This window comes from Mustelus asterias, chromosome 11 (genome assembly GCF_964213995.1).
Source record: "Mustelus asterias chromosome 11, sMusAst1.hap1.1, whole genome shotgun sequence".
NCBI classification, from domain to species: Eukaryota; Metazoa; Chordata; class Chondrichthyes; order Carcharhiniformes; family Triakidae; genus Mustelus; species Mustelus asterias.
Genome location: NC_135811.1, coordinates 52,694,477 through 52,708,550, shown reverse-complemented (window position 1 = coordinate 52,708,550; position 14,074 = coordinate 52,694,477). Strand labels below are relative to the sequence as shown.

The 14,074-nt window shown below is 41.5% G+C and overlaps 1 protein-coding gene across 1 annotated transcript in view; it reads left to right on the top strand.

Annotated features, from left to right (window-relative positions):
• pcdh15b (protocadherin-related 15b) overlaps window positions 1-14,074 on the top strand; it is a 655,691-nt gene that overhangs the window by 209,959 nt on the left and 431,658 nt on the right. Inside the window, exons 8-9 of the mRNA XM_078222925.1 lie at window positions 10,414-10,522; window positions 10,714-10,826. Coding sequence (XP_078079051.1) covers window positions 10,414-10,522; window positions 10,714-10,826 — 222 coding nt within the window. The remainder of the gene's footprint in view (window positions 1-10,413; window positions 10,523-10,713; window positions 10,827-14,074) is intronic.

The following is a 14,074-nucleotide window of genomic DNA, read 5'->3' as shown; positions in this document are numbered from 1 at the left end:
ATATTAAGTGGCTTCCAAAATCAATTAACAGTATTTTATATTATTTTACTGCTGCCATCAGTATTAAAGATTATTGTCTCTCATTGCCAACCAATATAATTGATGAAAATTACTTTCTTAAGTGTAAACCTGCTCCCACGCTGCTGCCAATAACTTTCCCTTGTTGTCCAAATGACCCAGGGACCATTCTGCTAGTACTTGGCATCCTCTAATGATACTGTGACCATGATCCAGAGCATTGATCATTGTGGGCATAAATGTAAATCCTTCTGCTTGTGGTGAAGGGTGCTGATGTGCTAATGCATAACAGCAGCGCTCGGTTCTAACACTAATATCATTAATTGATTGCCTGATAAGAATAGAGCAGAATTCAAAAAATTCAATACCCCTTTCCCTTTGACCCATATGAAATATGTGGTGGAATTGCAATAAGAATTATTGACAGGCCTACTTTGAAAACCATAGCAATAGAAAATAATGAACAATCAAAATGATTAAAGATTTTCACGCATTGTAAATGAAGTTTGTTCTAGTAAAACTATTGGATGTTTCTCGTCTTGTTTTCTTGTCACATGGATTAATTTGTCAGCATTGGCTTCCCCTTTCTTCCCTCTCTTCAATTATACTTCCCCATAGATTATTTGTTGTTTGCTTAATTTGGAATTTTATCTCACTAGTCTGTCTGGTCCTTAAGTAGAATATTACTTACAGCTATCTTTTTTAAAGTGGAGGTTCACATCAATATGTGCCCTTTACTTTATGCTAACAATAAATTGGTTTTGGAAATGTAGTTTTGTTGGAAAAATAGGTTCTAAGCTTTTAAAATGAATTTGGCAATAGAAGTCAATTTACAACTTTTTCATCTTCGTGATCACTTTAATGAGGTAAAGATGATCTCACTCTGATAGAAAAGCAGAATAATGTGTAAGCTGGAATTCAGAAATAAAAACAAAAAATGCTGGAAACGCTCAGCAGGTCAGGCAGCACCTGTGGGGAATAACAGAGTTAATGGATGGAATTCTCTGGTCTCATTCGCCTCACTACTGCTGCCAGTAAGAACGGAGAATTTGACACTCAGCCAACCTCCATTCATTATAGAGGGACCGGAGAATCCCAGCTGCGGGCAAGGCTGGAGAATTTCAGCTCACGTTTCAAGTGGAGATAACGTTTCATCAGAACCTTTTTTTATTTTGTCTTTAGCCACGATTTTTCTTCGTTTTCCTAACTGACATGTTCAGAACATGTAACCTACTCACTTTGAAAATCAGAGTTGGTAGATGATTGCTCATTTATCATTTGTGTCATGAATCAAGCTGTTGCCACAAAGTTTGCTGCCTAGTTATTGAAAAGCTAAAAACTAGTTGGATTTATACAGGAAATGCAGTATCACATGGTAAAATTTGGTTCAAACATCTACTTAACAAGAAATGTATCAAGATTAAAAATATTTATTGAACTTCTAAATACTAAGTTCTGTAGTTCTAAGTTGTTTGTGAAGTTCATTATTTATTATATTCCATGCTTTGCATAATGCATTCTTGTAAGTGAATCAAATAGCATGAAGCTCATGCTATTTCAATGTTGCTGGATCCATTTTGCATTGTGTGTCGTGTTTTAAGTATTTTTACATAATTTACCATTGTTAGAATTGAACTTTATTATTCATTTCAGGAGAATATTGCTACATTTCAGAAATAGCACTTGTCACAATTCAACTGATAAATTTATTTTAATATCTGTCTCTATTATAAGCCACCACAAAGCTATTCATATTACTATTGTCATGTTCCAGTATATTGTGAACTCTCATTTAATGCTTTATACTTCTCTTGTGGATTGAAACACTACCCTGTCTCAGGAGACAACAAAAGGAATTTTAAAACTGATACTGCCCTTTCCCTCAAATTAATTCAAAAGGGTAATTTCAAATTGAATGGATTATTCAAATATAATGACACTAGCTGTCTCAAACTCTCAAGGTGTGATAGTTATCACACATGATGCACAATCGACCTGGTCACTTACCTTATTTGGAAAAGGACTTTGAATTTGTAACCGGTCGTGTGGGTGAGACAGCCACGTTTGTTGTCTATTTTTTTTTTAAAAAGCAAGAATCAGCTCTGCAGAGATGGAGAAACCATCAGAAAGCCAGCTGTAGTCAACTGAGCAGCCAAGGCAATAAGCAGCAATACCTTGAATGTGAGCGAAGGAGTCACCCCAACCAATTGCAACTTCAAGTTCACCTGAGATTCAACCTCCTGGAAATTCAACGACAAGAAGCCTCATGGGTAACTGAGAAACCTCTGCTAGCAAGACCTTCACTTCATCTAAAAGCATCAACGTATTGATGAACCTCCAGGCCTGCCAGAAAAGAGAGACTGAGACAAATATACATTGTTTTTTTATCTGTATCTAGTCTTCGTGTGAGTGTTAGTATATGCGAATCAAGTGAATGAGAGGAGTTTCTAAACCTCCGGGGAAAGTCTGTGATAATATAGAACATAGAACAGTACAGCACAGAACAGGCCCTTCGGCCCATGATGTTGTGCCGAGCTTTATCTGAAACCAAGATCAAGCTATCCCACTCCCTATCATCCTGGTGTGCTCCATGTGCCTATCCAATAACCGCTTAAATGTTCCTAAAGTTTCTGACTCCACTATCACTGCAGGCAGTCCATTCCACACCCCAACCACTCTCTGCGTAAAGAACCTACCTCTGATATCCTTCCTATATCTCCCACCATGAACCCTATAGTTTTGCCCCCTTGTAATAGCTCCATCCACCCGAGGAAATAGTCTTTGAACGTTCACTCTATCTATCCCCTTCATCATTTTATAAACCTCTATTAAGTCTCCCCTCAGCCTCCTCCGCTCCAGAGAAAACAGCCCTAGCTCCCTCAACCTTTCCTCATAAGACCTACCCTCCAAACCAGGCAGCATCCTGGTAAATCTCCTCTGCACTCTTTCCAGCGCTTCCACATCCTTCTTATAGTGAGGTGACCAGAACTGCACACAATATTCCAAATGTGGTCTCACCAAGGTCCTGTACAGTTGCAGCATAACCCCACGGCTCTTAAACTCCAACCCCCTGTTCATAAAAGCTAACACACTATAGGCCTTCTTCACAGCTCTATCCACTTGAGTGGCAACCTTTAGAGATCTGTGGATATGGACCCCAAGATCTCTCTGTTCCTCCACAGTCTTCAGAACCCTACCTTTGACCCTGTAATCCACATTTAAATTAGTCCTACCAAAATGAATCACCTCACATTTATCAGGGTTAAACTCCATTTGCCATTTTTCAGCCCAGCTTTACATCCTATCTATGTCTCTTTGCAGCTTACAATAGCCCTCCACCTCATCCACTACTCCACCAATCTTGGTGTCATCAGCAAATTTACTGATCCACCCTTCAGCCCCCTCCTCTAAGTCATTAATAAAAATCACAAAGAGCAGAGGACCAAGCACTGATCCCTGTGGCACTCTGCTAGCAACCTGCCTCCAATCCGAAAATTTTCCATCCACCACCACCCTCTGTCTTCGATCAGACACAGTAAGAAGTCTCACAACACCAGGTTAAAGTCCAACAGGTTTATTTGGTAGCAAATTCCATAAGCTTTCGGAGCACTGCTCCTTCGTCAGATGGAGTGGAAATGTGCTCTCAAACAGTGCACAGACACAGAAATCAAGTTACAGAATACTAATTAGAATGCAAATCTCTACAGCCAGCCAGGTCTTAAAGGTACAGACAATGTGGGTGGAGGGAGCATTCAACACAGGTTAAAGAGATGTGTATTGTCTCCAGACAGAACAGCTAGTGAGATTCTGCAAGACCAGGGGGCAAGCTGTGGGGGTTACTGATAATGTGACATAAATCCAACATCCCGGTTCAGGCCATCCTTTCGATCAGACAGCCAGTTACCTATCCAATCGGCCAACTTTCCCTCTATCCCACACCTCCTCACTTTCATCATAATCCGACCATGGGGGACCTTATCAAACGCCTTACTAAAATCCATGTATATGACATCAACCGCCCTACCTTCATCAACACACTTAGTTACCTCCTCAAAAAATTCAAGGAAATTTGTGAGGCACGACTTGCCCTTCACGAATCCGTGCTGACTATCCCGGATTAATCTGCATCTTTCTAAATGGTCGTAAATGCCATCCCTAAGGACCTTTTCCATCAATTTACCAACCACCGAAGTAAGACTAACCGGTCTATAATTACCAGGGTCATTTCTATTCCCCTTCTTAAACAGAGGAACAACATTTGCCATTCTCCAGACCTCTGGCATCATCCCCGTGGACAGCGAGGACCCAAAGATCAAAGCCAAAGGCTCTGCAACCTCATCCCTTGCCTCCCAAAGAATCCTAGGATATATTTCATCAGGCCCAGGGGACTTATCGACCTTCAGTTTATTCAAAACTGCCAGGACATCCTCCCTCTGAACATCTATTTCCTCCAGCCTATTAGCCTGTAACACCTCCTCTTCCTCAAAAACATGGCCCCTCTCCTTGGTGAACACTGAAGAAAAGAACATATAAAGACACAAACTCAATTTACAAAATAATGGTTGGAATGCGAGTCTTTACAGGTAATCAAGTCTTAAAGGTACAGACAATGTGAGTGGAGAGAGGGCTAAGCACAAGTTAAAGAGATGTGTATTGTCTCCAGCCAGAACAGTTAGTGAGATTTTGCAAGCCCAGGCAAGTCCTAGGGGTTACAGATAGTGTGACATGAATCCAAGGTACCGGTTGAGGCCGTCCTCGTGTGTGGAACTTGGCTATCAGTCTCTGCTCAGCGACACTGCGCTGTCATGTGTCGTGAAGGCCGCCTTGGAGAATGCTTACCCGAAGATTAGAGGGCGAATGCCCGTGACCGCTGAAGTGTTCACCAGCAGGAAGAGAACACTCTTGCCTGGTGAGTGTTGAGCGGTGTTCATTCATCCATTGTCGTAGCATCTGCAGACCAGGCAAGAGTGTTCTCTTCCTGTTGGTGAACACTTCAGCGGTCACGGGCATTCGCCCTCTGATCTTCGGGTAAGCGTTCTCCAAGGCAGCCTTCACGACACACGACAGCGCAGCGTCGCTGAGCAGAGACTGATAGCTAAGTTCCACACACATGAGGACGGCCTCAACCAGGATCTTGGATTCATGTCACACTATCTGTAGCCCCTACGATTTGCCTGGGCTTGCAAAATCTCACTAACTGTCCTGGCTGGAGACAATACACATCTCTTTAACCTGTGCTTAACCCTCTCTCCACCCACATTGTCTGTACCTTTAAGAATTGATTACCTGTAAAGACTCGCATTCCAACCATTATTTTGTAAATTGAGTTTGTGTCTTTATATGCCCTGTTTGTGAACAGAACTCCCACTTACCTGACGAAGAAGCAGCGCTCCGAAAGCTAGTGGCTTTTGCTACCAAATAAACCTGTTGGACTTTAACCTGGTGTTGTGAGACTTCTTACTGTGTTTATCCCAGTCCAATGCCGGCATCTCCACATCTTGGTTATAGAAGACAGAGAGTCGCAGTGGAAGGGTGTTTTTCAGAATGGAGATCGGTAGCTGGTGGTGTTCCACAGGGATCAGTAGTTTAGTATATATAAATGGTCTGGAGGAAAATGTAGGTGATTTGATTGATAAGTTTGGGGATGACACGAAGATTGGTGGAGTTGCTGCTAGTGGATTGTCAGAGGATACAACAGGCTATAGATAGATTGGAAACTTGGACACAGAAACAGCAGATGGAGTTTAATCTGGACAAATGCGAGGTGATGCATTTTGGAGGATCAAATTTAGGTGTGAATTATACTGTAAATGGCAGAACGCTTAGGAACGTTCACATGCAGAGGGATCTGGGAGTGCAGGTCCACAGTTCTCTAAAAGTGGCAACACAAGAAAGCATATGGCATGCTTGCCTTCATCAGCCATGACACTGAGTACAAGAATTGGGAAATCATGTTGCAGCTATATGAAACCTTGGTTTGGCCGAATTTGGAGTATCGCGTGCAGTTCTGGTCGCCGCACTACCAGAAGGACGTGGAAGCTTTGGAGAGAGTGCAAAGAAGGTTCACCAGGATGTTTCCTGGTCTCAAGGTTGTTGGCTGTGAGGAGAGGTTGAATAAATTAGGATTGTTTTCAGTGGAAAGATGGAAGCTGAGAAGAGACCTGATAGAGATCTACAAAATTATGAGAGGCACAGACAGGGTGGATAGTCAGAGGTGTTTTCCTTGGGTGGAAGTATCAATTACAAGGGGGCACAGGTTCAAGGTGAGAGGGGGAAAGTTTAAGGGAGCTGTGTGGGGGATGTTTTTCACGCAGAGTGTGGTGGGTGCCCGGAATGCGCTGCCAGAGGAGCTGGTGGAATTAGGCACATTCGCAACATTTAAGAGGCACCTGGACAGGTATATGAATAGGGAAAGAATAGAGAGATACAGACCGAGTAAGGGCAGATGGTTTTTGTGTTTGTTTAGTTAGGGCATCATGATCGGCACAGGCTTGGAGGACTGAAAGGTCTTTTCCTGTGCTGTACTTTGCTTCGTCCTTCGTTGTTTAAATTGTTACAGTCACTCTGATGGTAAGAAAATACCCACATCTCACGTACGAAACACTTTGTCATAGTGTCACGGACAGAATTTACCTGCTTTCTTTCTGTCCATGATCAAAGAGACGTACTTCAGAGTTGAGTGGCATTACAGATGTTTTAATTACTGGTTGAGCACAGTATTTTGGAGATTTTGATTTAATTAAAAGGATGAGTTAAGGGAAGGCTTGAAGCATCAGGCTTTCACTATTTATACCTTGCTTGTTAAGCTGATTGTCATTCTCATATATTATAGCACTATTGCTATACTGATGAATGTAAGTTTTTGTTATTCATTCATGGGAAGACAACATCGTGGAAAAGCCAGAAATTATAACCCATCCCTAATTGCCCCTGAGAAAGTGGTGGTGGGCCACCTTCTTGAACCTCTGCAGTCCAGGGGGAAGGTACTCCCACAGTACTGGTACTAGGATTTTGACCCAATGTTGGCAAATGAACAGTGATGTATTTATAATGACTTGGATAAGGATGACTTGACTGTTTTTGAAGCCATTGATCTATCGCTGCTGCTGAGGTAATATATGATGCCAGTAGCACAAACAGTGTTATTTGCATCCAATTGCAGACTCTCATCTAAAGTTAGACGTTGGCTGGAATTCTCTGGCCATTCGCGCTCCACCACCGCCACCATCAGCAAGGTCGGAGAATTTGGTGCTCAACCGAATCTCCGTTCATTGCAGCAAGACCAGTGAATCTCGCTGGCATGAGCGGCTGGAGAATCCCACCCATTGTCTTCTGAATTTTGCAAACCTGGCTTGGTTGAGTATGGTCAGTACTCTGCCTTTCCCAAACAGCTGTTTGATGTGATCCTCCTGTTGTTGAACTACTCAAGTGACTATCAAGTTTCTTTCCATTGTATTGAAACATTGCATATGTCGCTCATCTATTTAGGAAAGATGACCGGGAGAAACCGGAATTATGAACCAACTAGCCTAACTCTCCTCAAGTAATTTCTAAACCAACACCAGAAACCTCCAACCTCATCCATGGCTGGGACTCTCTGGTGCCTCTTCAGTGAATGGAGTTTGTGCTGAGCGCCAGATTCTCCATTCTTGCTGGCAGCGGGATGGAAGCAAATGAGACTGGAGAATCCCACCCTGAATATACCAGTTATCCTTGGTGTCCTGGCCAATATTTATCCCTCAGTCATTATTACAATAATAAATTACCTGGTCATTATCACATTGCTATTCATGGGAGCTTGTTGGGTGCAACTTGGCTATTGGGTTTCCTACATTGGAACACGAGACTACATTTTAGAAATGCTTTATTGGCTGTCAAATTATTTCTGCCATCCTGTGGTCCATAAAAGGCATTATATAAATGCAAGTCTCTCTTTTTTAATCCTGATGTGGAAAGAAAAAATTGGGGGCTGGATTATACATTTGAATACAAATTAAAACTTGATAAACATAAATTTGTACAATTGTATGTCATTTTGTTCAGCTCAGCATGCTCTGCAGCCTTTTATTTCTAACTTTGAACATAAGAGAAAATAATATTTTACTCGTAAAAGTTCAGAACTTTTAACGATACTTGAAGCGATACTGCATCTTTGAGGACTATCTTGTTTGAAGTTGGGCATATAATGTTTAATAGCAGTTTTAAAATGGAAATGTATTAAATAAGCATGATCTACTTCAAATAATCATTTATTTTTAAATGGATTTTGAAATATCTTGCTTCCAGAAAATAATACGCTAACATTGTCTATTTGAACATAATTAGATAATGCACATATAATTAGCTTTGTTAATGTCCTTCGGTAGAACATTGCCAAGTTAATTACCTAACATCCAGTGCTGGATGAGCCACAATTTCCTCCTGTGAAACATTGGAAAAGATTGCAGCTATCATCTTAAACCCCTAACACAACCAATGTACTCTTGATTCTGTCCCACTTACCAGCCAAAGTCGCCAGTCGATCCAGACTACTTCTACTTTGGTTTCCCATTTGATCTCAATTTAAGCTTCCAACGCTATAATCCTCCACCCTCCATGAACTTCAGCTCAACCTAAAACTTTGCTTTCCACATTCTGTGCTACTCACCCATCAGTCATGGATAACTGATGATAACTGATGTGCTTTGAATATCAGTTTGCTAATACTTCATCATCGTGTTAAAATCCCTGTGTGCTCTCATTATTCCCTACCTCTGTAACGGCCTTCAGCTCTGCAGGAACTCTGTTTCTCCATCTCTGGGCTCTTTTGCATTCCCCCACTCCATTTGTTCTATTATTGGAGGCCATACCTGCAGCCGTATGCTCTGGAATTTCTCAACGCCTCCTCCCCGTCTCTACCTCCCTTTAGTCCTTTCATATCCCCTTTAAAACCCACCTCTGACCAAGATTTTCGTCACTCTTGCTCCAGTTTCCTCCCACACTCCAAAGATGTACAGATTAGGTTGATTGGCCTTGCTAAATTGCCCCTTAATGTCAGGAAGGCGAGCAGGGTAAATGTGTAGGGTTAAGGGGATAGGGTCTCGGTGGAACTTTTGTCGGTGCAGGCTCAATGGGCCAAATGGCCTCCTTCTGCACTGTAGGGATTCTATGATTCTATGATATAATCTCCTTCTTTCGATGCAAGTTGTTTTAGAGGTATAGATAATATACATGTGTTTCCGGGGCGTTGCAGTTCACTTGGGGAGTCTGAGATGCTGTGGCAACATGCACTTTTATATGTTTGTTGTATCTGGGGCTATGGATTCTGATGGTAGTGGCTCCAACTTTCTTTACATCACATGGCTGTACAGGAATCTTGCCTGCTCTCACTGCCTGCCATTGGCGCATGTTGAAATTTGCAGGTTGATACTCAACCTGTTTAGCCATGTTATGAAAGTACTTTCCGTGGCTATTAGATCCAGGGGTGTAACTCAAACTCAAGAGCTTCTGGCTCAGAGGCTTAGCACTGTACCACACAATATATATGTAAGAAGGTTTTAATGTTAATTTGTCATCTGATATGTGGAGTAAAATTTGTTCATTTGCAGAAATTTCTCTCCCAAAAAGCAAACACACATTTGTAAACATGACATTCACAAGAGTTGCATGGGGTACTGTGTGAAGATGGGGTAGGAATATGATCGATGTAACATTTAACATTGAAAGATAGTTATAAAAGAGATCCAGGGGAGACTGCAACTTGAATTTAATTACATCTGTTTTGATGTTCAAAAAGAAGAGTATTTTCCAAGGGAGGCGGTGATATCATGGTATTGTCACTGGGCGAGTATTCCAAAGACCCAGGGTAATGCTTTGGGCACCCATGTACAAATCCAACCACTGCAGATGGTGAAATTTGAATTGAGTAAAAATCTGGAATTAAAAGTATAATGATGACCACGAATTCATTGTGGATTGTCGTGAAAAATCTACCTGGTTCTCTATTGTCCTTTCGGGAAGGAAATCTGCCATCCTTACCTGGTCTGGCCTACATGTGGCTCCAGATCCACAGCAATGTGGCTGACTCTTAAATGTCTCTGCAGAAGGGCAATTAGGGATGGGCAATAAATGCTAGCCAGCCCACGTCCTATAAACAAATAAAAAAATACTCTGCTGCTATCGGTACATTTGAAAATATGTCAGCCACAAAAATGAATCTTAGGCTATTTTGCCAAAGTTGAGTTACAAATTTTTCTTTGAATGCCATTCTAAGATTTAGCAATCGTGATAAAAGGTTTGACATCGCTGCTCATATCTCTACAGAAAGAAATAAAAATGGATTTCGATGAATAAGCATTATTAAACTTTTATTAAAGTTTTTTTTAAAGTTAAGATTGATTTTTTTTTTCTTTTCAGGCAAGAATAAACCCTGTGAATGTCACACCTCGGATTTTAGCTGTTGACCAGGATATAAATATTAAACCAACTGGTGATCAGCCAGGAATTGTCTACAGCATTCTTGTTGGTTGGTAACTTTATGTTTTCAGGCTTTATCATCCAGACTTATAGTTTTATGTTGTGAGGCAGTGGGCCATAGTTTTGAAAATTGTTTTATCATTTCAGTATATTAACTCAATAAATTGTTTGACAGTATTAAATGCTATGCCAATCATTTCCACGAAATTAATCACAGAAAATTGTGCTGTTTTGTTTAAGGTACTCCGGAGGATTATGCTAAGTACTTTTCTCTGAACAATATCACTGCTGAGCTCTATCTCCTAAGGCCAATAAACAGGGATTTTCATCAGAAATTTGATTTGGTTATTAAGGTAAATTCAAATTAATTGTTATCTTGTGTGAAGTGTTCTATTGAATACACAATAATGTTGGGATAATATGCAATTAATTTTTATCCATAATGCCACTAAAGATCCATCTCATCAGAGATTGGGAGCCACACACAGATAAATATTATGCACATGAGAAACCGATTATGCTGTGAGATTTAACAGCAAAATGGACTATTATTTAAATGGTAAAAAATTGCAGCATGCTGCTGTGCAGAGGGACCTGGGTGTCCTTGTGCAAGAATCTCGAGGAATTGGTTTGCAGGTGCAGCAGGAATTAAGAAGGCAAATGGAATTTTGTCCTTCATTGCTAGAGGGATTGATTTTAAACACAGCGAGGTTATGTTGCAGCTGTATAAGGTGCTGGTGAGGCCACACCTGGAGTACTGTGTACCGTTTTGATCTCCTTACTTGAGAAAGGATATACTGGCACTGGAGGGGGTGCAGAGGAGATTCACTAGGTTGATTCCGGAGTTGAGAGGATTGGCTTATGAGGAGAGACTGAGTAGACTGGGGCTATACTCATTGGAATTCAGAAGAATGAGGGGAGATCTTATAGAAATATATAAGATTATGAAGGGAATAGATAAGATAGAAGCAAGGAAGTTGTTTCCACTGGCAGGTGAAACTAGAACTAGGGGGCATAACCTCAAAATAAGGGGGAGCAGATTTAGGACTGAGTTGAGGAGGAACTTCTTCACACAAAGGGTTGTGAATCAGTGGAATTCCCTGCCCAGTGAAGCAGTTGAGGCTACCTCATTGAATGTTTTTAAGGCAAGCAGAGATAAATTTTTGAACAATAAAGGAAGTAAGGATTCTGATAAGTGGGTGGGTAAGTGGAGCTGATTCCACGATAAGATCAGCCATGATCTTATTGAATGGTGGAGCAGATTCGAGGGGCCAGATAGCCTACTCCTGCTCCTAGTTCTTATGTTAACATTAATCATTTCCCTTATTGTTTTACTCTGCATTTTTAAATTGAAATTCATTTTCTGGTGTTTTCAATGATCAGTGGAATGTATCTAACATTGGAATGACATAGGAACATGGGAGCAGGAGTTGGCTATTTGGCCCTTCGAGCCTGTTCCACCATTCAATCAGATTATGGTTGATCCGGTTGTGGCCTTGAGCTCAATTTTCTTGTGTTGTCAAGGTAATATTGTGTGATCTTTAGATTTGTTTTTTTTTAAAGAGTAAACTGTCTTCAAATGAGATTTTGGATAGTGGTTTAAAGACTAAAGTGAGCCAAGAGCAAGTTAAGTTGAAAGTCGGTCATTAAGTTAAAGGCAAAATACTGCGGGTGCTGGAACCTGAAGCAAAACAGAAAATGATGGAGAAACCCAGCAAGTCTGACACCATCTGTGCAGAGAGAATAAAGCCAATGCTTCGAGTCAGGATGATCCTTCATCAGTCATTGAGCGTTGTTACTGTAAAGATGGGGTTGAGTGCATTGTCAGTGATGGCAATTGCCAATGCAATTTCTAATCAAGAAGGCTCAGGCAGAAACTTGTACTCCATTGGTTGACATAGAGAACCTACTGTGACCAAACTCGAGTAAGTTGTAATGCTTTACCAGGTAGTAGTAACTGGGCAGTATGTGTACTAATAGAAATTACTAAGGGGGAATTTTCCCGTCCCACACATCACAGGAATCGTAGCGGGTGGGGCGGGGGGATGCAAACCATGCAAAGGTCCATTGACCTCGGGTAGGATTTTCCAATTTTGGGGCGAGCGTGGCAGGAAAAACCCGCCCTAAGAATGAAGTTGAAGGAGACTTAACAACCTTAATAGACTCAACACTTAACATGTCCAGCTAATGAAGAGCAACTATCAACATGACGGCTGCTCCCTTGACTACCGTGGTTACTGCTCTTTGCCGGCCATTGACTGCAGCCTGGGTCCCCTCGGCGACCACTTCCCGTGACATTTTTGGCCAGCTCTCAGACAAGTACTACCTTCCCCCTGAATGGACTGTTCACCCAAAGCAATGGTGGTTGGGACACTCTTACCCTTTCTTTGCAGGGTTGCAACGCTGCAAGTCCTTTCCAGTGCCGTGGAACGAAGTTCTCGAGTGATGCTTGATCCCCTCCCCCCTTCACCAGAATGGAAACATCAGCAGCATGTGTAGGCTGTCAAGCAGCCTCATTACCAGTTGTTATATGTGTATTTTGCAAAGTATTGCGCAAAAAGGATCACGAAGTAGGCCTCATAAATGTAAACACTGGGAAACTCTTTATTATCGGTTTGCAGTCTGCTACAGTCAAATCCTAGATTGCTTAACCAGGTAGCACACTGGGAGGGACTAACAACCCTCCAGAGGTCACATGACCACCCCCTTTAAGGGACAATACACACCCCCAAACCCCCAACAAACATATATCACATTGTGTTCAGTTCAAGTGGTTGAGAACCCAGGAAAACATTCAAGTTCTGGAGAAAGTGCAGAGAAAAGTTACAAGGCTCAGTTCTACATTTTACCAGCTGCCACCTATAATTTCCTGTTTTTCCAGTGTATTCTGACCTAGAGTGTTCCAGATTTGCCTTTGGTTTTTACTTACTATTGTATTCCCCCATTGGGTCTGTTCTCATTCCTATTGAATCCCAGGAGTCCAACTGTATCTAAATTTTCCTGTCAATTCTTCCTGTCTGAAAATCAAAACCTCACTGCTGGTACGTCTTTCATGATTTTGTTGTTACTCAGTGGCTGATGTGAATGCAGTGTTCAATTTGGAGACTGGCCAAAGTTGTGTATGATGGTATCAGACTGATTCTTTCAAATTCAGCTCAGCACTTTGATATCTTTTCAGATTGTTGTTCCAAAATAACTGAGTCTATTATCACTCCCTAGTCTCTTTCAACCTCTTCCATCTCCGGTTCAGCTCCAGTAATTGAGCAAATTTATCTTTCCGTATTTCCTCAATTATGTTATTTTCATTCATTATATTTCAAACATCAAACTTATGCTTGCAAATCTTGTTGAAGTCTTTCTGTGACTCCTTGGCTGCCTCATCAGATTCAACAAGGTAGATGCGGAGAAGTTGTTTCCCCTTGTGGGAGAGTCTAGGACCAGAGGGCACAGTCTCCGAGTAAGGGGCCTCCCATTTAAGACAGTGATGAGGAGAAATTTCTTCTCTCAGAGGATAGTGAATCTGTGGAATTCTTTACCGTATAGAGAGCTGTGGAAGCTGTGTCAGTAGGTAAATTGAAGAGTGGGATAGACAGATTTTTAG